Source organism: Drosophila serrata, unplaced genomic scaffold (genome assembly GCF_035046125.1).
Source record: "Drosophila serrata isolate PLE 108 unplaced genomic scaffold, ASM3504612v1 contig_184, whole genome shotgun sequence".
NCBI classification, from domain to species: Eukaryota; Metazoa; Arthropoda; class Insecta; order Diptera; family Drosophilidae; genus Drosophila; species Drosophila serrata.
The window spans coordinates 2931963-2956149 of NW_028257082.1; the positions used below are offsets into that span (position 1 = coordinate 2931963).

General features: G+C 41.8%; 5 protein-coding genes across 5 annotated transcripts; 1 reads left to right on the forward strand and 4 right to left on the reverse strand.

Annotated features, from left to right (window-relative positions):
* Positions 1 to 11044: 11044 nt before the first annotated feature.
* LOC110182991 (uncharacterized) lies at positions 11045 to 12612 on the forward strand. The gene is made up of 2 exons (XM_086829151.1): positions 11045 to 11102; positions 11164 to 12612. Exons 1-2 carry the CDS (start codon positions 11045 to 11047, stop codon positions 12420 to 12422), a joined length of 1317 nt encoding a protein of 438 aa, XP_086685277.1. The 3' UTR covers positions 12423 to 12612.
* Positions 12613 to 13183: 571 nt separating this feature from the next.
* LOC110182992 (uncharacterized) lies at positions 13184 to 13709 on the reverse strand. The gene has a single exon (XM_020951184.2). The coding sequence runs from the start codon at positions 13670 to 13672 to the stop codon at positions 13214 to 13216; it is 459 nt and encodes a 152-aa protein (XP_020806843.2). The 5' UTR covers positions 13673 to 13709; the 3' UTR covers positions 13184 to 13213.
* A 1381-nt stretch (positions 13710 to 15090) lies between these two features.
* LOC110182983 (uncharacterized) lies at positions 15091 to 15864 on the reverse strand. Its single transcript, XM_020951176.2, has one exon. The coding sequence runs from the start codon at positions 15862 to 15864 to the stop codon at positions 15091 to 15093; it is 774 nt and encodes a 257-aa protein (XP_020806835.2).
* Positions 15865 to 17340: 1476 nt separating this feature from the next.
* LOC110182984 (uncharacterized) lies at positions 17341 to 18804 on the reverse strand. Its single transcript, XM_020951177.2, has one exon. The coding sequence runs from the start codon at positions 18519 to 18521 to the stop codon at positions 17373 to 17375; it is 1149 nt and encodes a 382-aa protein (XP_020806836.2). The 5' UTR covers positions 18522 to 18804; the 3' UTR covers positions 17341 to 17372.
* Positions 18805 to 19170: 366 nt separating this feature from the next.
* LOC147644350 (uncharacterized) lies at positions 19171 to 23670 on the reverse strand. The gene is made up of 10 exons (XM_086829159.1): positions 23058 to 23670; positions 22740 to 22970; positions 22422 to 22652; positions 22112 to 22226; positions 21774 to 22042; positions 21450 to 21686; positions 20924 to 21146; positions 20492 to 20854; positions 19722 to 20422; positions 19171 to 19550 (listed from the first exon to the last, which is right to left on the reverse strand). The coding sequence occupies exons 1-10, from the start codon at positions 23668 to 23670 to the stop codon at positions 19171 to 19173; spliced, it is 3363 nt and encodes a 1120-aa protein (XP_086685285.1).
* Positions 23671 to 24187: the final 517 nt, after the last annotated feature.

Consider the following 24187-nt stretch of genomic DNA (forward strand, 5'->3'; position numbering starts at 1 on the left):
AACTTCAAAGTTTTCTACTCAAACCCAATACCCAAAATCTTCCATCTACCCAAAACCTTTCCCCAGGGCCATTTATTAATGCCAAATGTTATTTTATTTTTCTGCAAGGCGAACACAAAAGGGTAATGGCAGCGAACTATGCAAAAAAAAAGAGAGAGAGAGAAAACTCACATAATAAATTGAGTCAGTGTCCAGAAACGACTTTAATGAAATAAAACATTGTACATTGTATCCGGTCTTGTTTTTCTATGCGTATTTGTGTGCAACAAAGTTAATAACCGTTTTATGAGTCTATTAAAAAGGGATAATCGCCGGTTTCAGACTGATGTCTGGGCCCCCGTGCATGTGGCACTTATGTAAATGGTTTCACAAAAACAGAGAGATAAAACCGAAGGAGAAGGGCCACAGCCACCACACATCATCAGCTAGGAGAACTACGTCCGAGAGCTCTAATCGCTTGCCCTGGTCCGTCCGTATGAGGTCCGTATATTACCAAGTCGGAGTAACCTTTCCCCCCGTCCACCCCGCCTCCTCCTGGCCTTGGCCAGTGGACCACCTAAAATAAATAAACAAGTTAAGCGGTCGAAACCCTTGAGGGAGGGCAACTTAAAAATTGTTTTTTATTCGCCGCCCCGGAGCCTTTTTAATGATTATACACACTGTGTAAATCAAACCGCTTGTGAAAGGGACCGAAAATTATGTAGATTAAGCAGCAGCAGCAGCAGCAGCAGCATAAAAAAGGGTTTCACTACATGGTATATGTGGTCATATATACACACACTAAGAGTGTGTGTGTGCTCGGGATAGATATTATTTATGGTGATATGTGCCCGACAAACTGGCAGCATAATAAATTATGAAAATGCCACAAAATCTACATTGAACTTTTATTTTTTTGTATTTGTTGGCCAGGTAACAGGGGGAGCGTGTTGTGGTCTAGGTAAATGGCCCCCCCGCCCAGCGCTCCCAGAGCAGAAATCAATAACCAAACCGGACAGCTAACAAGGGACTATTTAATTAATTGTGTGCCTTATAAATGGTTTTCTAAACGTCGCTGCAAGCGATTTAAATGCATGCGGCAAGTGGCAAAAACTTCCGTTGCCTCTCTTGCTTTCTGGTTGCGGCGGAAAAGTTCTCTAAATCTAACGGCTACGAAGCCAACTTCCCTTTTCCGTTAGGCATAAATAACAACAAAAAGTCGTTGCCCCAACACGCTGCCGCAACACGCATACGCCGCGTTGGCCCAAAACTATGCAACCAGCAGCTGCCACTAAATATTAAGCATAAATACACGTATATACATACGACCAAACCGACCGGCAATATCTCTTTGGCCATACATCTGCATATGCATGGTGCTGGCGGAAGGGCGAGTCCAGGACACAAAACAGGACCCTCAGACACTTCCGCCGGCAGCAGCAGCAGCAGCAGCAGCATCGCCAAACACTGGGCTAAGTTGGAAACCACTTGGCTTCTGCCTAGCCAGGATTGCTTCCAGAGAAGGCAATATTCCTACACACGGGAAAAGTAAAACCCCTCAAAATGGCTTAAATTATTAAAGCAAGCTCAAAGTCAAAGGGTAACTATATTATTCATTTCAAAACTGTAATCAAAAGTGGGAGCATATTTTCGAACCAAAAAAATATTCCAGGGTTTATCAATCAGATTTTTTGATCTGTTAAGCAGAAAATTCTAAAATATTAATTATTCCATTTAGCCAGTATAAATAACCATATAAATACGAGTGCTTTTGAGGAATTTCCCCGAATTCAAGGGCCGCAAATTTCCTGATTTTCCGAGTGCACAAATATTCATAACTCCAAACTTTTTCGCCTCCACCCACACTTCCATGTGCATATGCTTATGTTTATCTCTTCTGAAGCTGGACCGCAACGTATGCTGATGTGAAAAATATTACATCCGCCGTTGCGTTTGGAATTTTTCATGCCCCGGCCACAAAGGTCACCCAGCCTCCAGAGATACCCAGATTCCAGACCCCAGTGTCGGTTCTTCATTTGATTTCAGGAAATAGGGACTGCAGGCAGGCAGAGGACATGGGGTTGATGTCTGATTTCATTAAAATCCCCCAAAATTCAAAGGGGAAGACCCTACCTCCTTGCTTCGCCTGAAGGCACTTTCCAGAAATTACCTGCTCTGTGTAATTAAGGACGTTCGGCAGTGACCGCTGGCTGGAAGCATTCAACATTCGGCATTCGGCAGTGTCTGGAGCTGCAGCCTCAGAGTGCGGCTAGACGGCATAAATCTAGGCAATTGCAGGGACGCAGCTGCAGCAGTGGCACCAACCCACAGTCCCTTGGTCCTTGCACTTGCCAAATGGACATGTTTGCCCGCTTGTTTGGCTAAAACGGGTCTACGTCAGCTTGGCCCCGAGTTGAAAAACAAATATGGCAGTTGGCAATGGGTTTGTCTGTCTGTCTGTCTGTCTGTCTGTCTGCCAAGGGTTCAGCTGGGAAGTTCCAAAATGCCAGTCAGCCGGCTGGTTGGAAGTTCTTTGAAAATTGGCATAGAAACCGCCTCTCCCTAACACATTCAATCAACCAATTAGATGGTTATGTCCTGGCCGGAGTTTGCAAATTTCCCCCCGTTTAATGCTCTGATTAATTTTGAAGTGGAAATCGTTTTGCGCATTCGATTGAATCAAATGTTTGTGGATTATCTATTTGGATTTGGAAATGCATCAAATTGGCAGGCACTCGTCGGTCGTCCGATCAATTTGCGGCCCTCTCTTGCGGTCATTGGGGCGTGTCCCTCCTTCTACACTTTTGTGAAGCCAATTAAATATGCAGCTTTTTGCCAAACCGAAAAACACCATGCAACTGCACGCAGACAGCCGGATATATATTCGCTGCTGACAATGTTGCACGCACTAAATTGCTAATTGACATGTAAACGCATCGATTGCCCATCAGCTGCATCGCCAAATTGATAAAAACACCAGCAAATGGCAATGGAAATGGGTGACCATAACGACGGCGTTGGACAAACAATAACACTGAAACATAGATATCGAAAAATGGGAAAATTCAATTGTTGTGCAAATTGATTTCAAATGTCACATAAACGTCAAACTTTGTGCGCTTCAAGGGTGTCCCTTTTTCATCCTCCTCCCTGGGTCTGTGTCTCCATTTTCAACTTCCTTCCCCCCCTTATAGTGGCCACACACTAACAAGCCCCCTCCTGACTTTCGCTTATATGTAGTTAGATAAATGGTCCGTTTTGGGTGCGAGGGCAGCCATGAATTTAGGTGGGCACCAATCAATAATCACATTCGCCCAGGGTCTGCACCGCCAACCAGCCACATGGCAACATGAAAAATGACGGATGCCAGCGACGGTGAGGCGGAAAAGTCCAGCAGGGAGAGCGGACAGGATTCGGGGTGTTGTTGCAGGAGCCATTGGCCAGATGACTTTGATTTACTTGGCCAGTATCGACAGTTTGACACAAATCACATCTGAGAGGCATTTTAAAAAGTCCACATAGCCTCCACGTTGGAAGTGAAAGTTGGTATCGACTTTAGTGAAGGTTTAAACCCCACAAAAAGTAACAGTGATGCCTAGGTAAGGTGAACAATATGGAATAAAATAAGTTGGCAAAAAAGGGAAGGAAGCTTAATTTGGAATTACAGAATGCGCCCCAGTTTATAATGAGTATTATATTATAGTAATTTATTATAACAAACCATAAATGAATGGTATTTTATACTCTTCCAGGGTATTTTAACTTTAGTCGGAAGCTTATAACGCAGTGAAGGAATCATTTCCGGGCCTATAAGTCATATATATTATTCTTGATCAGCATTAAAAACCGAGTCGATGTAGCCATGTTTGGAAGAAAAAAATTTTTCTCAATTTTTTTTCAATATTTTATGAGTTAAAATTTGTCAAAAACTTTAAAAAAATTGGAATTTTTTTTAATTTTAAATGAAGTATGCATGTTTATTAGCATAACAAAAACTAGCATAGAACAGCTTTCCGAATTGAAATAAATTTATTTTTGGCTTAGTTATGAGATTTTTAAACTAAGATTTTAGGAACAAATTATCTGTTTTTATACCTTTTTGCCAGTTTTTATGATTTTAGTCAAAAACTGAAAACAGCATCAACAAACGCAGTATGCAGATTTGTTAGTGCTATAAAAACTAGCATAGAAAAGCTTTCCCACTTAAAATTAATGCTGTTTTGGCTTAATTATGATGTGTGAAAAACTTAGATTATTTAAGAAAATTGCCTGTTTTTATACCTTTTTGCAGAATATAATTTCAGTCAGAAAATTAAAACGCAGTGAATTCCGACCCTATAAATTATATATAATCTTGATCAGCATTAAAAACCGAGTCGATGTAGCCATGTTTGCAGGAAAAAATAATTTTTGATTTTTTTTCAAAATTTTGTGTCATTAAAATTGTCAAAAATTGGAAAAAATTTCAAATTTTTTAAACTATTAAATTAAGTATGCAGAATTATAAACCTTTTAAAAACTAAGACAGAAAAGGTTTCGGAATTGAAATTAATGAATTTTTGACTTAGTTATGCGTTTTTTAAGGCATTGATTTTCCGAAGAAAATTATTTATTACCTAGCAGGATATTTTAGATCTTTTTGGTGACTTCTGAGGGATAAAATTTATTTCAATTCACCATTAAAGTTATAATTAACTGCAATTTTTTTATTAAAGAAAAAAAAAGGGTAGAAAACAAAAAAATAATTATTCAAGAGTTATAGAAAATCAGAACAATTTCTCAATTACCCAAATATGACTTCCATCAGTGAGATTTTCTTTGCACATCATTTGTGCCCCAGCAAACCATGGACGGTGTTCGCAATCATAACAAACAGGACTCCTGGACGACAAGGACGAAAGTGAGTCCAGGAGTGAGCGGCCTAACGACTACCTGTCGGGAATAACAAAAATCTGGCCAAAACTTTCATTTTGCGCCCGGAGTCAATGTCGCATGGCGCACTTAATCGTTATTAACGCCAACTTTTTGCGCACACGTGTGTGAAAAAAAATCATCATAAATCTGTGGCGCCACACATATTCCCATACATTCATATATGTACATGTATAGAGCAGTGTGTGTGGAGCCTCTGAGGAGTAGCGGAAAAATGGAAACAAGAACCGAGTGGAGCAGAGAACTCCCAGCAGATGAGCGGAATCACGTGCCGGAGATTTTCCGTCGCACAGTGACAGGTTCCGGTGTCCGGACCCGGATCCTTTTGTTTTCCTCTCTCTCGGAGACGGAGAAGCCCGGCTAAGCAGCAATTGGCTTTCATTAGCCCTACTAGATGCGCCGCTGACGGGATTTGTCAGACATTTGTCAAGTTCGTGGCCATATCAAACTTTTGTCAGCATATCAGCTTTTCATACCCATTCCATGTCCCATGTCCATGGGCTTTCCGCGTTGCCTTTTGTTTGAATATTCGACTGTTCGGCACGGCGGGGCGAAATTCAGCGATAAATCTGCGGTTCACATACGCACGTGGGCGTGTTCACCTGACATCCAATGCAATGGGCAGGTCATTGGACAAGCCTACCAGGAACAGTGGTTAAAAATCAAAGAACTGTAAAGTTATGATGGAGAAGATGGTGATTTTGTAAAAGAAGAATTCGAGATTTATATAATTATAATTATTTTAAATATTATTTGAATGTTAATGTTAATAATTCTACTTTATTCTTATATATTATACTTTTAATGAAGTAATTTAGGGTTTTTAAAGCCCTTAGGGCCCACTGTCCCCGGCTTCTGTGGTTGACTTTAGTTTGGCTTTTGTGTCATTGTGTGGGTACAATTGTGTGTATGTATATGTGTGTGTGTTGTGTGGGTGAGTCGTGGCGACAACTTCATCACTCAATGGACGCGGTCGCAGCTTGCGATGACAGTTACAAATTATGATTGATTGGGGACAAATTTCCGCACTCCACCGCGAATCCCGGGGTCTCCTCCTCCGCCGATTCTCTTGAGAAGGAGCAGCATTGCCGCCATAAATATGCATTAGAATTAAGTTGCATAAATTTCACATGGAAATCTGTGGCAATTTATTGCAAGCGTTTTAAATAAATTTAGAGCATCACTTCATAAATAACTCAGCTTCGGTATTATTTTGCTCCAAGACGAGACTATTAAATTTTAATGCCCAAACAGAGAGAGAGAGAGAGAGAGAGAGAGAGCATTTATTGAAACAACCACCACGCCCCAATAAGCCAGTCACAGCGAGCAATCATAAATCATCTCTGGCCAGGCTTCTTCAATACAGGACACAGGCACAGGACAAGACAGCGGCCAGGATGCCAAAAAGTAAGGAGGGGAGAAAAAATTACAAGGAAACAGAAAGGATTCGACTATAAGATACCTGGGCGTCTCTCTTTCCATTTAGGAATACTTTAATCTCTTCTCAGGAACTTAAAAGTGAATAGAAGACAACTAAAAAAGATATTCTTATTATTTATATAAATGCTCCTTAAACATAGTTAAGTGTCATACTTCCTGTAAGCTCCAATATACCAAGGGGTATAAAAAGAAGTCAACTGCCCTCTGGGTCCATTACACGCTCACTTGCTTAGATAATTGGCAATGGCGAAGGGAAGTGGTGCTGGTGAAGGCCAGAGCTCCCCCTTTAATCACCAGAATTGTGAATTTGCAACGCGATAAATCAAACAGAAATAGTTCACGGCGCAAGACGGGGAAACTTCAGGCGGAGAATATACCATTACAGAGCTCAGCTCAGTGCTGATAATTCTCAATAATTAAAATCATTTAAGTTTATGAAATCCTTTTAGCTGACTTAACGGACTCAGGGCCCGAAAATTGAGTTTCGCTCGTTTGTTAATAAATCATAAATTGGCCGGGCAGCCGATGGCTTGCTGCTGCTCGTCTGCTTGTCTACTTCCCCAGCTGATTGCAAAAGTTAAATGAACTTAAAGTTTCTCCTCTTTTTTTCGTGTTCTTTTGTGTTTTAAGCGGCTTAGTGGGCGGTTCGAGTTGCCCGAAACTTGCTTACGGCTTTGCATATTGATGCGGCATTAGGTGGCAGAAGTTGTGACTCCGTTGTAGCAACAAGTTCTGCTCGGATATAACTATGAAACGCTGCGGCAAGACGATAAACTGTATCGCGCATACGCACTGTGTGGCGCCTTAGGGCAGGCTGCACATTGACATTCAGGCGGCGTCCGACACAGATACAAATACTGGCAAGGATAAAGAAATAGATAAAGATAGAGATGGTGCTGGGAATGGTTTTGGGGGGGAAATGATGTTGATCATCATGGATTGGGGGTGGCTTTTATGTCAGCCATAAAATTGCCGCCTGCATTTCGGTTTCGTTTTGTTTGGCCATTAGCTTTTGTTTTGTTTTATTGCGGCTTCTGGGCCACTGTTTCAACTTGGTGCTATTGTTGTTGCACTAAATCAAAGTGTCGTTTGTTTTGCGGCATGGCAAAGGCCATCCGGCAAATCAAACACGATCCACCCGGGAGGGGTAAATACATCCAGATTCTGTTACCGATTTGGTTAACGCATTTTTATGTCCTCATTTTGGCTTTTGCATAACAATTAGCCAGGCACACAGTTGCTCTCTTTTTCCGCTTGCTTATTGCTTGCGGAAATTGGAAAAGGAAAATAATCAGAGACAGATAAAAACATGGGGTAAATGAGAAGGATAAACCATGTTTCCGTTCAAACGAATTACGATTTCCCTAATAGCAATCTTAGGTACTTTTGCAAATTCTTTTTTTAATCATTATCAAATCAAGACCAATTCGAAATCAATTTGAAAAATATACACATCTTTCTCTTTGATATTATTTTGATTTCAAATCTAGAGCAATTCCTGTGGCACATCTAAACTCACCAATAATATATATATTTTATTTTGTGGATTCATCAAATCTCTTGCGTCAATTTTCAAAGTTTTTCTTTATTATTGACAGTCAAATAGTGTTAGTTTTAAAAGCACAAGCTTGGATATCTATGGAGCAGAATGAACGAATAAAAATGCCAAGTTGAAGCCATCCATCCATTTGCTTTCCATGGGGATTCCCCACGCTGTTAGACAGTGGAACTACCTTATCGGAGGATATTTCCCAGCGAGAGGAATACAAATATCAAATAAACGACAGCGCACTGAATCGCGAGAGCTGCAAAATGTGCAAAAGTATACAAAGAAAATTGCAATAACAATTTGGCGCAGACAAAAGCAGGGATACAAGAAAAGAACAAAAATAACCGAAAATAAAATAGAAATATTTAACGAAAAACAGTTGAATTTTTTTTTTGGAGCAGAGTGCAGGGCATTTGCATAGAAAAATTCAAATTAAGCGAAAATGTGCGAAATGCTGTGAATGGTTCTCTGTCCTTTCCACATCCTTTTCGTCCTATTTGGGTTTTCGAATGCAACAAATGAATGGCCAAATAAAAACTGGACAAAGAAATGGCAAAGCTGGAAATGAGCAGCCAAAGCAAAAGCAGTTGACAGAGGGGCCCAGAGGGGGCAAAGGAGCCTCATTGAGTGCTTAAAGTGTGCGTCTAATGACAAAGCAAATTGTGTGTATTTGCCAGAACAACAAACAGAAGAGTCAGCAGCAGCAGCAGCAACGAGAGCAAAAAGCTAGCTTTTGCTGAAATTGGAAAAGTTTTAAAGTTTCCTGCAATTTGCCTGCTGAAATTTCAATTGAATTAATCATGGAATAAGCCTCTTGGAAACCCGACCGCAAGTGCAAGCAGTGCAGTTGTACCACCCACCTTTTTCTGCCTCTCTCTCTCTCTCTCTCTCTCTCTCTCTGTTGCTTATCCTGCCATCTCTTTCGAACACTCAGTAGTCGGCAACAATAACAATCAACAACGCTTGAGTCGCTGCACAGCTAATTGTTGTTGCTGTTTGGGCTGCTTAATTAAGACGTCGACGACAGCATTCGCTCGATTGCTTTCTCCCTCTGTCTATCTTTTTGCCTTCTCTAAATACACTGCAAAAAATATCTTAAAAGTGTTATTAAATTGATAGTTAAGAACATAAAAATGAACTATAGAAAAGTGTAGAAAGTAGGGAGTTCTGAATATACCTTTGCAAGGTATCTTTAAATCTAACTATTTTGGCTTCCGTTTAATTTTCTCATAAGAAATGCTTTCTTTTTTATACAATTTCTAAATATTTTGATAGTGTAAGTATGGCTCTTTTGACTCATTGTTTCGTTAGTGCACTTGCAATTCTACAAACGACATTTTCTCTTCTTTTCCTCTTAAATTGCCCGGCCTCTCCTTGTTTTTATTTGCATAGGCCAGCTTCGGATTCACTTCCGCATTCCGCATCCGCAGTGCAAGTGTCCAAGGGAAGCCATTTCAACGTCAGCGGATATGTCAACGTCTTTCCCAAGCTCTCAGCTCGAATGATGAATGAAAAGTGCCACTTCAATTCAGGGATCGAAGTTATTGTAATTGCATCCATTTTTTGACTTCAATGCCGCTTGTCCATCGACTTTATCCCTTTTATAAGGACACTCCACTGGGCGGCAATCGCATTAACGCATCAGTTTCTTATTTTTGTAAGGTATTTACATAACATTTGAGGCCACTCCAATAGCATCTAGGCCACAGTGCGGGTAAAGGCTATGGTACACTCGAAATAATTAAGTTGAAAACTTGACCAACCTAAAACTATAGAAATATTATGTATCTTCATATTATTATATTACAAACTCCTTTTGCAATGGCTTAAAATTCATGCTTTTCTCAGGTTTCTTAAATCTTTCAACCCATTTCCCTCAGCGTATCAAAGTTGAAATAGAAGATGGATAACGATTTTAACATTTTTTTTGTTCCTATTTCACTGATTTTTTCCTCTTGTAGACCGACTTCCTTCACATGCCAGGACAATTGCCTTTGTCCGCCTTCGCTGCTGTCATCTGGCTTTTTTCACATTTCCCTGCCAGGCAGCCTGCTCTTGGTCCTTTTGCTCCTTTTTGCGATTCCTTTTGCATTATGCCCGTGCACTGCGGCCTGCATTGTTCGAATGTAAATTCCGCTGCCTTGAGTCCGCTCAGAGTTTACGGTTCGAAGGACTAAATGTCAACAGTTTTCATAAATCTGCCACTGCTGGTGGACATCATCAACAGCACGGCTCAGTCCTCGGCGGTCCTCCTCCGGACGCCAGAGTGACTGGTCTCCTCGACTCGTCTCGAAGTTATCTTAAGTGCTCCGAGTGGAAACTGTCAGTGCTTCTGTTTGTTCGCTGTTTGTTTGCTGCCTGGTGACTCTTGGTCAACTGCTTTTGACAAGCTCTTTAAGATAAATCAGTTTTTCGATTGGATTTTCGAATTGCAATGTCGCCGTGATGATGGGGTAATTAACCCACATTGAGCATAAATCATTAATTAACGCTTTTCATATTAAATACTTCAATTACCAAAGTTATTTATTGACAATTAATCGTGTTACATTCCAACTTAACTGGCGTCATTTTAAATTCAATCAATTTATTGGGATTTCCCTAGACTATGTAGCTTAACTGTCTGTTTATATTTTGATACTGAGATGCACCATAAGAACACTTTAATCAGGGCTTGTCATCGCATTCTATGGAATTTCTAGACAATTACTTTCCATTAGCTGGCCATTGTAATGCTAAGCACAACTTTCAACTTTCGCTGCTTTTGGCCAAGCAACCGAAACACACAGAATTTGGCCAAGGCTCGGCCGAGGTGGCAACACAATAATATTTTATGGCCGAAACTAAAGCATTGTTTGTCAGCAAAAGTCAGCCAAATGTGCCGTTGCTTGGAATCGATTCGCTGGGGAAACCAGTTCCCGGGAATGGACAGTGAAGCATTCCATGTTCGATCTTAATCGGCGAGAGTTCCGGGGGGGGGGGGGTCCACTGTGTTTTCACATTCCCAGAACATTGGCCAACATGAATCGTCAATGCAAATTAGTTGCGGACTGACCCAAATTGGATGGCCATAAAATTGGTCGAATGGTCGAAAATCGGTTTAGTCGTAGACGAAGCCAACGCCTAAAATATGTATTAGCCGCCATGAGACTGCCACTGCTGCTGTTTCTAGTCCATTCTTGTGCCCTTCTGGCAATCCGAGGTGAGTCTGCCTTGTCGCTGAAGCGAAAGTACAGTGAGTGCTCACTTTCAACTACACACAGCCACGCCCGCCAAGCACTGGCGACGAGCTCCCGCCCACGGTGTCTTCAATGTGGACATTTATGCCTACAATAAACCCCGAATGAACCTGGCCCGACGCCAGGTCCTGCTGCAGGATCCTCCTCCGATGGGACACCTGCTGCAGCAGATCGCCCAGCACAGTCGCCGATCCACCGAGCAGAGGTCACACTACCGAAACCTCAACGAGGATGTGGAGGTCCTGCCAGAGAAACAGAAAACAATTGAGGAGCAGGCTATAAACATGCAATTAATGCCGCTGCAAATGAACTTGGGTACGCACGCACGGGAGAATTTATACTCGAACGAGTTCCATGTGCAAAATATAGGGGTCAAGAAGATAGTGCAATTGAATACCCTGACCATTGGGCATGAACATAAACCAGTCGGCGAAGAAGTTATGGCCCCAAGCCAGCAGCAGCCGCTGAAAGTGAAGCTGACACTGCCAGGACTGGCCGAGAACAATGCAGGAGAAACAGAAATCGTGTCGCAAGGGGATAAAATCGGAAAAGTAGATACCTCTGACTTGGCCTCGGCCTCTACTCTTGCTCCTGCTCCTGCTCCTGCTCCTGGCACTAAAGCCTCCGTGACAATGCCTGCAGGGGAATCCCTGACAAGTGTGAAGAAAACCATGGCACCGAGTGGGACAATTATCGATATGGCATCGACAGGAATGCAACAGCTTGTCAACCAACCGACAGCGGAGAATGCCGGTGACACGAGCACAAAGGCTCTGTCCGGCAAGAAAAAGAAGGACGAAACCAGAGCGCGACCCCCTCGTCCGAAGACCAGGCGCAAGCCAACGCAAACAGGACCAAGGACTTCCAATGAAACTGATACAAAGATGACAGCAAGCCAGGCTGTCACTACGCCAGTTCCTATTCCAGCTACTGCTCCTGCTCCTGCCGCTACTAACCCCATCCTGGCAGCAAGTCCAGGTCCATCGAATGTCATGCAGCCGACTAAGGAATTGGAAACACAATCACCGGAAATCAGCACGCATCGTCCCTTAACAACGAAGCGGAGCAGGACCAAGTCGAAGGGCAAGGGTAAGGGAAAGGATAAGCGCCGTCAGGGCACCCAGAGACGTCCTGCCAGCGCCGGAGTAATGGAGGAGGAAATTGAAACTACGACAAATTGGTGGCAGATTCTACCGTATGCGGAAATTAGAAAATTTTTGAATACGATTTATGACACCATCGCCGACGATGTTGACGACGACCGTGCCACGGATGATGTGTGAATTCAATGACATACATTTGTAGCTAAGGGGCATGGTATTTGGGGTTCCGGGGTTAGGGTTTATCAAGGGTCCGGCCAGGCGTCGAATTGAATTTCCGCCCGGAACTTGACTTTGTGTACTGATCAAATAGCTAGTAAGTCGGGGATGTGATTCGATTGGATACGATTTGGGTGTCTTATGGTCACAGTAATTTGCAATAAAACGAAAAATTTAGATTGATTAGAACGCTTGTGGAGTTTAAACTATTTGTGACTTTATTTGCTCCAAAATTTCTTACCATTTGGGGACTTTCACTCTCGCTTAAAATTTCCACCCCCATTAATCAGCATTTGTTCAAATAGTACAGTCATCAGCGTCTCATTTGGGTGCGGGATGCTGTGACAACAAAGATGACTTAATTAAATGCTCCCCCCGATTAGAAAACAATAACGCGGCTGGGCACTTAAAAAGCCATCTATTAATATTTGAATAAACAAATAGAGAGAATGCGAGAACCCCCTCGGTTTTGTGCTTAACGCCAAATAAAACTCTTATAGACAGCTTAATGGGCATTAGACCCGGGCCCAGACCCCTGGCATAGCAGGTTAAAGTTGAAAGTGGTCGGACGGCTTCCATCCTCGCAGGTAAAGCGTGAATCCAGCCGACATTAATGAGCTGAGAATTTTGTTTATGGTTGCGAAATGTATTTCACAGACTGGCAGTGAGTCAGCCGGAATAAATCTCCGACAACTGATGGATTTGGTCTTAATGAGAGATAATAATATTAATGATTTGGTTATTTATTAAGCCTCTTATTGCAACACCATCAAGATAAATCTATGTTTACTCAAGTAGTTAAAAGGAGTTTGTCGCGCTAACTTTCTTTTGCGTCGCATTTCCTTTTTGGGTTTGGGCTCCACCTCGGCCACAAGGAATAGCTGCGGTCCAGCTCCAGAAGGGGTCAATTCAAAGGTTTCTCGAACAGGAGCTGTGGTTGTTTGTACGATGGAACCTTTTCCAACTGGTTGAAGTGGAACACTGAAGGAGTGACCCCCGTACAGATGCAGCTGCCAATCGCAGAGATTTGGTGTAAGACTGCACTTGATGGTGGAGTTATCCGCGACGAGCTTGGCCTGGCTCAGGTTCAGCTTCTTTAGATCCTGCAGCACTCCATCGTTGATCACTGGACTAGTTGTGCACCAACGGACTGTGAGGCAGATCGTAAATATTACTTGCCACGCAGAAGCTCTGAAGGCTTGGACGGAGCTCATTTCAATTTCACCTACTACCTCCCCGTGGAGCTGAACTTGGACTGGCCATTGGACCAGCTGAGATGGTGGAGTGGGGCAACTGAAACCAGTTTCCCTGAATAGATCCAACCCGAGTGCTGCTGTCATCTTTCATCTTTTGTCATGACAAACGAATTGCGGCTGAGACATTCCAAAGCTTTGTAATAATCGGGTATCTTGGATGTCAGATAAAGAGATCGACACGAGGCCCCTTGTTCTTAAACTTTATTTCAGAGAGAGATTTTGATTGCTCTGCAGGGTATCTTTCTTCGATTGCCTTTGCCAAGCAGGTCTTCGTGTGGGTCCCAACCATCCAGAGCTAGAACGCTCTAACTTATTTCCTCGTAAACCTGGTGAAATCAGCAGCAGACGTCCCTGGCTATCGACAATAGGAAGAATTGACGATTCCTCGGGACTTGAACACGAATTTGGATAGTACAGGCAAAAGTTGGGATCGGTGTTCCATCGAAGCAATTCAAAATCACTGACTTTGGAGTTCCTAACACTTTCATCTTGACACAAAGGCAACTGTGGATAAGTATCACAAATTGAAGGTTCCGGTTGATTCGATTCCTCTTGACACAATGGAAGTTGGGGATATATATCGCATATTGAAGGTTCTGGGGTTACTTCATCTTGACATGCTGGAAGTTGTGGATAATTAGAGCAGATATTAAACGTTGGATTTGTCGGCATAGTTATTGGTTTCTTAGATGTCGTAGATCTTGTAGGTTTTGTGGAGGTTATTGGAGGCCTTGTAGGACGTCTTGTTGAGGTGGGACGACTCTTAACAAAGTCTGAAAAAATATTCCCTACATTCCAAACGGGTATTCTGACTTGTATCTCGTGTCCGCTTGAGAGCAGAGCGAACCAGCTGGGCACCGCTATCAAAAGCGAAAACAAAGCTTTATTGAGCAGCAACATGCTCCTTGTCTTGTGACAAACTAATGCTAATACTCTATTGACACCTATATATATTCTATTCCTATTAAATGTATACGAGAGTCACCACAATAGAATGATCGTTAAAAAAGAAGACAGCAGAAGAAAGTCCAATAAACAATGCAGATCAACATCCTACAACTTGCTTATATTACTTTTTTAAAATGCTAAAAAGTGAGATCTGATTTGATTCTATAAAAGCATTCGCGAATCTATAAATTCCAAAAAAAATGTTCACGACACATTCTTCATATAAATTATCTAATAAATGGGTGTGTCTCAAGACAGGAAAATACTTTACCATTTGGTTTTTGTAGTTTGAACTCTCTTCTCTTACAAGAATTATTTGATTTGTTTTGTAGATATTATATTATTATTTATTGATTGCATAAAACATTTTTCGACCATCCTTCAAAGTCATCAAAGAATCCTTTGACCGGCAAATACAAATACGAGTACTACCCTTTGGAGTGGACAGGTTTCTTCTCTGCTGGTGATATCAACAGCAAAGGTCTGCCCTTCTCATCCGACAAACTCACAAACTGAGCTTCCTCTGGTTTCATACAAAGTCTAGGATAATAGAAGCAGAGTGATGTCACTGGATGTGGCTCCGTCTCAATGGAGAGCTTCTGGTCCGGCTGGAGAACACTGCTCGAATTCTTTTTCTTTGTCAGTTGCACCGACTTAATATCCCGGCATTCTGGAAGAAGAGGATAGATTTGGCATAGATCCCGCCCAGGTGGATTCGTCGTGGGTGCTTCAGTTGCTGCCTCAGTTGTGGCAGCCATTGTTGTTTCGGGGGGAAGCACCGTTGTAGTTCCAGGTGCTACGGTTGTAGTTCCAGGTGCTACGGTTGTTGTTCCTGTGGGAGGATTTGTGGTCGTTTCAGTGGGTGCTTTGGTGGTCGTCTCTGGAGGTTTCTTGGTTGTGTGAGGCGGGTATGTAGGTGGTGGATATGGCGGATAGGGATAATAATAAGGCGGATAAATGTGAGCCGGATTGTAGTATCCATAGGGCGGCCAATACTCTTCACGATGAGGACGTTCCTTTTTCTTAGGAGGATTTCCCGAGTCCTGCCCTGTCATGTAACCAGTCACTTGTTTGATTGCTCCTCCAAAATCCCAAAAGGGTAACCGAACTTGAACCTGATGGCCATTGGTGAAGGAACGGAAGCAATTGGGTCCAGCAGCGGCAAACCAGACCCAGATTATAGCAGTTTTTAGCAGTTGCATACTCGCAGGAAAATGTTTGACTGTTCTCTGCTGAACACAAACGCCTTATATATCCATGGATGACCAATAAAAAGTAGATTATCAATCATTGATCGCAATGAATTCTAAGGGCAACAAACTAAAAACTTAACCATAAATCGGTCAATCACCAAAAAGATCTTTAGACTGACGTTAATACGATCTTCACTTGGTTGTTGATATCTTCATGTGTACAATATATTAAGACAGATTTTGCAAACTAGAACAGACGTTAATTATAGCTTACAAACACATTTTCAGCTTGATCTTTGTTTTGATCAAAAAATTAATGTGATTCTTTCCCTTAGCTGATAATCATTGGAGGTTTCTCCATGTCTTTTATAAAATGTTTAAATTATTGATATAATATTTACAATAATTAATGTGTTTTATAATCATTTATTAAAAAATACTTTTAAATAATTTTTTAAATAAAGGTCTGTGACATAGATTTACTATTTATAAACCATCAGTTATATCTCAAGGAATACCCGCTATCAAAAGCCATTGTTTTCCATTGGAATCAGACAACTTTACGAACTGTGCTTCATCGGGCTTCGTGCAGAGCTCAGGAAAATGATCACAAATCGATCCAACGGAGTGAGGTTTTGAAATAATCGATAGCTTTGGTGGTTTGTTGAGTGCATCCATATTCTCCAAGCCTTTATTGTCACTTGTTTCATTAGCTTCATCGTAGGTTCTTAGGTATGGATAGAATATGCAGATTGAGGGATCTCACCTAAATGTCTCTTCAGTTGGTTTTGGTGGCATAGTTGGTGGCATAGTTGGTGGCATTGTTGGTGGCATTGTTGGAGGCATTGTTGGTGGCATTGTTGGTGGCATTGTAGGTGAATCTGTTGGGGGCCTAGTTGGTGGAATTATAGGCGGTCCTTTTGGCGGTGGGTAAAGAGGATGCGGGTAGTAAGGCAGCAAAGGGGGAGAGTGCATCAATGGCGGGGGACCGTAGTATCCATAAGGAGGTATCCAATACTCCTTCTTCTGTGGACGAACCCTCCCCCTTTTAGTGCTCCTGTGTCCATTAACTTACCCGGTCACTTGACCTATAATATTTTGAACATTCCACGGGTATTCGGACCTCAACCTGAGTGGCAGTGGACTTGGCGAAAAAGCAACTCAATCCAACTGCGACGAGCACTAAAATCACATTCCTCAGTAGCAACATGCTCCTAGTATAAACACGGACTGAGGTCCAGGTTCCATTAATGGCTTTATATATTCAATAGATTGCCATTAAATTAAATCACAACAAAAGAAATCAGCGGTTTAATAATCTTTGATCAAGTAAAAGAACAAAAAACAAAAACAAATCATAAAATAAAATCGTCAAAGTCATCGAATGTGCTAATTTATTGTTTGCGATATTGAATGACATTTAATTAATGGATAATATAATTTTAATTGCATTCCCAAATTTCTTATTAAAGCCCAAGTATTAAATATTAGAATACTTTTCTTTTATAAGAATGAAATTAATCAATAAAAGTAATGATTTTGTTGCTTAAGCCTAAATTGCTGATTAAATTTATACATTTAGGCGCTTTGTTTCTTTTCTTGATTAATCGGTAAACGTATCTACTCCTGGAGGGATTTTTTCGACGGTATGGTCGAGATCGAAAAGGCCGCTGTATAGAGTTTATTGGCAGAGGATGCTCCTCCACTGCTCCAGGCAATATGAGGAGCATGGGTTTTCCAAATCCATCTGTTAGCCGCACATACTGCGCCTCCTCGGGTTTGGCACAGAGTCTTGGATAATTGTGGCATAGTGAAGTCATGGACTGAGGTGGTGATTGCACTGTAAGTTTCTGATCAGGTCGTAGTTCACCAGGCTGAGATCCTTCCATACTGAGCACCGTAGGGCTTCGAATGGGAGTCTCTTGGAGCAGGTAGAAGGGATCTGCTGTTGTAGCTTGCACATTTATTTTGGGTGTACTGATTGGTAAATATTTGGAACTCGAAATTATAGTCGATGATGGGAAAGTTCCTGTTGTTGATGATCCTCCTGTTGTCGTGGATCCTTCAGTGGTTGATGATTCTGATGCAGTAGAATTACTAGTTGGTTCGATTGTTGTGCTATTTATTGCCTCGGTTGTTGTTGGAACACTGGGAGTCGAAGTACTCGAGGACGAGGAGGATATTGGAGATGCAGTTGTTGTTGTCCGAGTGGTTGTAGTCCTTTCAGTAGTTGTTGTAGGCCGCCTTGTTGTCGTCGGCCTTCTTGTGGGCTTTCGAGTTGGTCTGGGCCATGGTCGAGTTGGTCTTGGCCTTAAAGGCCGCAGTGGACGCGGAGGCCTGGGAAGGGGTACTGGAACAGGTATAGGCAGGGGCAATGGCTCCACCGGTATAACCTCGCTCGCCGAATTTGCAGCGTATAATCCTTGCTTTTTATTATAGTATTCCTGCAGGAGCGCATTGTAGTAGTCGCCCCAAGGATTGGCGACAGCTGGATTTGCAACCTGCGGCGCTGTCGTGGAGCTTGTTGCGCCAAAAGCATTTGAAATACGGGAGTAAAGATCACCCACATCCCAGAGGGGCACGTTTAATCTTAAGGACTCCTTTGGGTGTTGGCTCCTCACCGCGATTGAAAGTATTAGCACAAGAAAGGTGAGCTTTGGTATCATTGGAGCGTATTGATTTGAATGACTAAATGTCTAAAGGAAAACTAAACCTAAAGCTGCGTCGAAAGAGCGTTTTTATAGACAAATCAGAAGTTAATAATGAAGCCACTGATGATGCCTTAAGGCCAGCTTTGACCCTAGACCTTTGTAAACTATAGAATTGTCTAATTAACTTACTGTTTGTTTTTAAATATACGCAATAAAGTTATTTGTAAGTTATTCTGCCGATAAAGCCACTTTCTAGACGAGGGTCAGCGCTTTTTAATAGTTGCACCTCCAAGTGAGTTATTTTCCATTGCCAACTTAACTTAGACAGAAAACTTAGAGAGAATCATATAAATAAACTGATTCATTAAAAAAACACGAGTAATACGTCAATGAAGCTACTGAGCCTTGGAATATACAAATGTTCTGAAATATAGAATGTAATTCCAAATAATCCATATTTCTACCGAATTCGATTAAATACAAATAAAGATTAGTAGTTATAAGTTTAAGTATATTAAACTAATTATATTAATTAACCCTTGAATATTTAAATAATCTCTCTGACTATTATACATCATAATTACTAAAGTAGAACAAATTCAAGATTTTCAAATGTATTTTATAAAAGTACTTCAGGTAGATAAAATGTATGCAAATGAATACATTAATTCTTGTTTTTTCTGACGGCTCTTCTCATTGCTCGCCACAGAGCAGGTTGAACATGACTATGAGACCTTCCTTCAACTGATGATATTAGCAGTAAGGGTTTTCCATTTTTATCAGCCACTCGCACAAATTGAGCTTCTTCTGGTTTTGAGCACAGGCGAGGATAAAAGAAACAGAGCGATGTCACAGACTGAGGCTTTGATGTGATCAATAACTGTTGATCTGGCTTGAAAACTGTGCCCGATTCTCTGATTTCTGAAAATGTTGGGGTTTTTAATACCGTTTCCCCAAAATGTTCTGATTTTGCAGTTTGACAAAGAGGAAGTTGGGGATACTGTAGGCAAAGTAAATTATCTGTCGTTGTAGAAGTTGGAATCGCTGTAGATGTTGTTACATCCGTAGTCGAGGATGAAGATTCTTTTGTCGAAGATGTTAATAGACTTGCTGTTGTTGATGTTGGAGCTGCCGTCGTAGAAGTCGGTATCGCTGTAGATGTTGTTACATCCGTAGTGGATAATGAAGATTCTGTTGTCGAAGATGTTAATGGACTTGCTGTTGTTGATGTTGAAGCTGCAGTCGTAGAAGTCGGTATCGCTGTAGATGTTGTTACATCCGTAGTCGAGGATGAAGATTCTGTTGTCGAAGATGTTAATGGACTTGCTGTTGTTGATGTTGAAGCTGCAGTCGTAGAAGTCGGTATCGCTGTAGATGTTGTTACATCCGTAGTGGATAATGAAGATTCTGTTGTCGAAGATGTTAATGGACTTGCTGTTGTTGATGTTGAAGCTGCAGTCGTAGAAGTCGGTATCGCTGTAGATGTTGTTACATCCGTAGTCGAGGATGAAGATTCTGTTGTCGAAGATGTTAATGGCCTTGCTGTTGTTGATGTTGAAGCTGCCGACGTAGAAGTCGGTATCGCTGTAGATGTTGTTACATCCGTAGTCGAGGATGAAGATTCTGTTGTCGAAGATGTTAATGGACTTGCTGTTGTTGATGTTGAAGCTGCCGACGTAGAAGTCGGTATCGCTGTAGATGTTGTTACATCCGTAGTCGAGGATGAAGATTCTGTTGTCGAAGATGTTAATGGCCTTGCTGTTGTTGATGTTGAAGCTGCCGTCGTAGAAGTCGGTATCGCTGTAGATGTTGTTACATCCGTAGTCGAGGATGAAGATTCTGTTGTCGAAGATGTTAATGGCCTTGCTGTTGTTGATGTTGAAGCTGCCGTCGTAGAAGTCGGTATCGCTGTAGATGTTGTTACATCCGTAGTCGAGGATGAAGACTCTGTTGTCGAAGATGTTAATGGCCTTGCTGTTGTTGATGTTGAAGCTGCCGTCGTAGAAGTCGGTATCGCTGTAGATGTTGTTACATCCGTAGTCGAGGATGAAGATTCTGTTGTCGAAGATGTTAATGGCCTTGCTGTTGTTGATGTTGAAGCTGCCGTCGTAGAAGTCGGTATCGCTGTAGATGTTGTTACATCCGTAGTTGAAGATGAAGATTCTGTTGTCGAAGATGTTAATGGACTTGCTGTTGTTGATGTTGAAGCTGCCGTCGTAGAAGTCGGTATCGCTGTAGATGTTGTTACATCCGTAGTCGAGGATGAAGATTCTGTTGTCGAAGATGTTAATGGCCTTGCTGTTGTTGATGTTGAAGCTGCCGTCGTAGAAGTCGGTATCGCTGTAGATGTTGTTACATCCGTAGTCGAGGATGAAGATTCTGTTGTCGAAGATGTTAATGGCCTTGCTGTTGTTGATGTTGAAGCTGCCGTCGTAGAAGTCGGTATCGCTGTAGATGTTGTTACATCCGTAGTTGAAGATGAAGATTCTGTTGTCGAAGATGTTAATGGACTTGCTGTTGTTGATGTTGAAGCTGCCGTCGTAGAAGTCGGTATCGCTGTAGATGTTGTTACATCCGTAGTCGAGGATGAAGATTCTGTTGTCGAAGATGTTAATGGACTTGCTGTTGTTGATGTTGAAGCTGCCGACGTAGAAGTCGGTATCGCTGTAGATGTTGTTACATCCGTAGTCGAGGATGAAGATTCTGTTGTCGAAGATGTTAATGGACTTGCTGTTGTTGATGTTGAAGCTGCCGACGTAGAAGTCGGTATCGCTGTAGATGTTGTTACATCCGTAGTCGAGGATGAAGATTCTGTTGTCGAAGATGTTAATGGACTTGCTGTTGTTGATGTTGAAGCTGCCGACGTAGAAGTCGGTATCGCTGTAGATGTTGTTACATCCGTAGTCGAGGATGAAGATTCTGTTGTCGAAGATGTTATTGGACTTGCTGTTGTTGATGTTGAAGCTGCCGTCGTAGAAGTCGGTATCGCTGTAGATGTTGTTACATCCGTAGTTGAAGATGAAGATTCTGTTGTCGAAGATGTTAATGGACTTGCTGTTGTTGATGTTGAAGCTGCCGTCGTAGAAGTCGGTATCGCTGTAGATGTTGTTACATCCGTAGTCGAGGATGAAGATTCTGTTGTCGAAGATGTTAATGGACTTGCTGTTGTTGATGTTGAAGCTGCCTTCGTAGAAGTCGGTATCGCTGTAGATGTTGTTACATCCGTAGTCGAGGATGAAGATTCTGTTGTCGAAGATGTTATTGGACTTGCTGTTGTTGATGTTGAAGCTGCCGTCGTAGAAGTCGGTATCGCTGTAGATGTTGTTACATCCGTAGTCGAGGATGAAGATTCTGTTGTCGAAGATGTTAATGGACTTGCTGTTGTTGATGTTGAAGCTGCCGTCGTAGAAGTCGGTATCGCTGTAGATGTTGTTACATCCGTAGTCGAGGATGAAGATTCTGTTGTCGAAGATGTTAATGGACTTGCTGTTGTTGATGTTGAAGCTGTCGTCGTAGAAGTCGGTATCGCTGTAGATGTTGTTACATCCGTAGTCGAGGATGAAGATTCTGTTGTCGAAGATGTTAATGGACTTGCTGTTGTTGATGCTGAAGCTGCCGTCGTAGAAGTCGGTATCGCTGTAGATGTTGTTACATCCGTAGTCGAGGATGAAGATTCTGTTGTCGAAGATGTTAATGGACTTGCTGTTGTTGATGTTGGAGCTTCCGTCGTAGAAGTGGGTATCGCTGTAGATGTTGTGACATCCGTAGTCGAGGATGAAGATTCTGTTGTCGAAGATGTTAATGGACTTGCTGTTGTTGATGTTGGAGCTTCCGTCGTAGAAGTGGGTATCGCTGTAGATGTTGTGACATCCGTAGTCGAGGATGAAGATTCTGTTGTCGAAGATGTTAATGGACTTGCTGTTGTTGATGCTGAAGCTGCCGTCGTAGAAGTCGGTATCGCTGTAGATGTTGTTATATCTGTAGTTGAGGATGAAGATATAGCTTCTGTGGTTGAAGATGCTGTTGTTGATGTTGAAGCTGCCGTCGTAGAAGTCGGTATCGCTGTAGATGTTGTTACATCCGTAGTCGAGGATGAAGATTCTGTTGTCGAAGATGTTAATGGACTTGCTGTTGTTGATGTTGGAGCTTCCGTCGTAGAAGTGGGTATCGCTGTAGATGTTGTGACATCCGTAGTCGAGGATGAAGATTCTGTTGTCGAAGATGTTAATGGACTTGCTGTTGTTGATGCTGAAGCTGCCGTCGTAGAAGTCGGTATCGCTGTAGATGTTGTTATATCTGTAGTTGAGGATGAAGATATAGCTTCTGTGGTTGAAGATGCTGTTGTTGATGTTGAAGCTGCCGTCGTAGAAGTCGGTATCGCTGTAGATGTTGTTACATCCGTAGTCGAGGATGAAGATTCTGTTGTCGAAGATGTTAATGGACTTGCTGTTGTTGATGTTGAAGCTGCCGTCGTAGAAGTCGGTATCGCTGTAGATGTTGTTACATCCGTAGTCGAGGATGAAGATTCTGTTGTCGGAGATGTTAATGGACTTGCTGGTGTTGATGTTGGAGCTGCCGTCGTAGAAGTTGGATCTTCTGTTGTCGTTTGGCAAACTGGAAGCTGAGGGAAAACTGTACAAATTGGATTCTCGGTAGATAATGTGCTTGGAGCGTCCGTTGTGGTTGGAAGTGCTGTTGATGTAGTTGGAGCTCCAGTTGAGCTCGGAATAGCAGGTGATGTTGTTGGACTGTTAGTAGAGGTTGGAATAGCCGTAGATGTCGTTGGAGGAACTGTTGTAGTTGTTGGTGTAGTTGTTGTTTCTGGCGCCGGAGTGGACTGAAACTGGTTAGGATCATACGGTCCATATGGTCCATACAGCCCATAGGGCCCATAGTATTCATACGCATATGGGTTAAAACCATCTTGATTCTGGTATACATTCGCCCAATAGTTATAATAGTTATTTAGATAATCATTGTATTCATTTTCCTGCTGATTGCTACTCTGTGGCCGCTGGTTATTGTTATTGCCCGAATTTATTTGAATGCCGGTAAGACGCGTAAACAAATTAGAGGCATCCCACACAGGTATCCGTATTTGTAATGATTGACTCCGAACTTGGTTAGCTAGCAAGAGCCACAAGCTTACAGTGATTAATTTCATTCCGAACAGAGATTAACCTGCGACTAGGTTAGTCTAGAACTGAATTGGTAGCCACTAACCACATGGAGTTTTATACATGCCAAAGAAGTCGTAAAATCAAAATGACACTCTACACAAACAATAGTCTGGGTAAATATAAATTAATAAATTTGAAAGGTTTTTTAGAATTTGTAAGAAAGAACGAAGAATAGCTACCAATGCTAATTTGTTCTATACTAACCACTAAGCTTTGTCCATGCAAATGGCGCATGATTGGGGTGTGTCTACTGCTTCTGTGGAATTCTCTAAAAAGATTCTACTACACTAGTCAGCAAATTTTAGGTAAAATTTAAATGAAAGTGTAGTAAGAACACTGAAATATATATTATTACTACAGATATAGTAAGTACAAATAAAATGTATATGCAGAAAACATAAATTAACCAATTATTTATGATTTAAAAAAGGAATTATAAATAAAAGCAATAATTGAATACCAGATTTAGCTAAAGTAACAAAATTATAGATGCGAATAACC

Bases quoted from the DNA above. Each gene is read 5' to 3' on its own strand.
- LOC110182992 (XM_020951184.2), bottom strand. From the start codon at position 13,672: ATGAGCTCCGTCCAAGCCTTCAGAGCTTCTGCGTGGCAAGTAATATTT.
- LOC110182984 (XM_020951177.2), bottom strand. From the start codon at position 18,521: ATGATACCAAAGCTCACCTTTCTTGTGCTAATACTTTCAATCGCGGTG.
- LOC110182983 (XM_020951176.2), bottom strand. From the start codon at position 15,864: ATGCAACTGCTAAAAACTGCTATAATCTGGGTCTGGTTTGCCGCTGCT.
- LOC110182991 (XM_086829151.1), top strand. From the start codon at position 11,045: ATGAGACTGCCACTGCTGCTGTTTCTAGTCCATTCTTGTGCCCTTCTG. The intron at 11,103-11,163 runs GTGAGTCTGCCT...AACTACACACAG, and splicing joins TGCCCTTCTGGCAATCCGAG to CCACGCCCGCCAAGCACTGG.
- LOC147644350 (XM_086829159.1), bottom strand. From the start codon at position 23,670: ATGAAATTAATCACTGTAAGCTTGTGGCTCTTGCTAGCTAACCAAGTT. The intron at 22,043-22,111 runs ATCAACAACAGC...GGATGTAACAAC, and splicing joins TCTACGACGGCAGCTTCAGC to ATCTACAGCGATACCGACTT. The intron at 19,551-19,721 runs GTCCATTAACAT...CAACATCTACAG, and splicing joins TTCAACATCAACAACAGCAA to CGATTCCAACTTCTACAACG.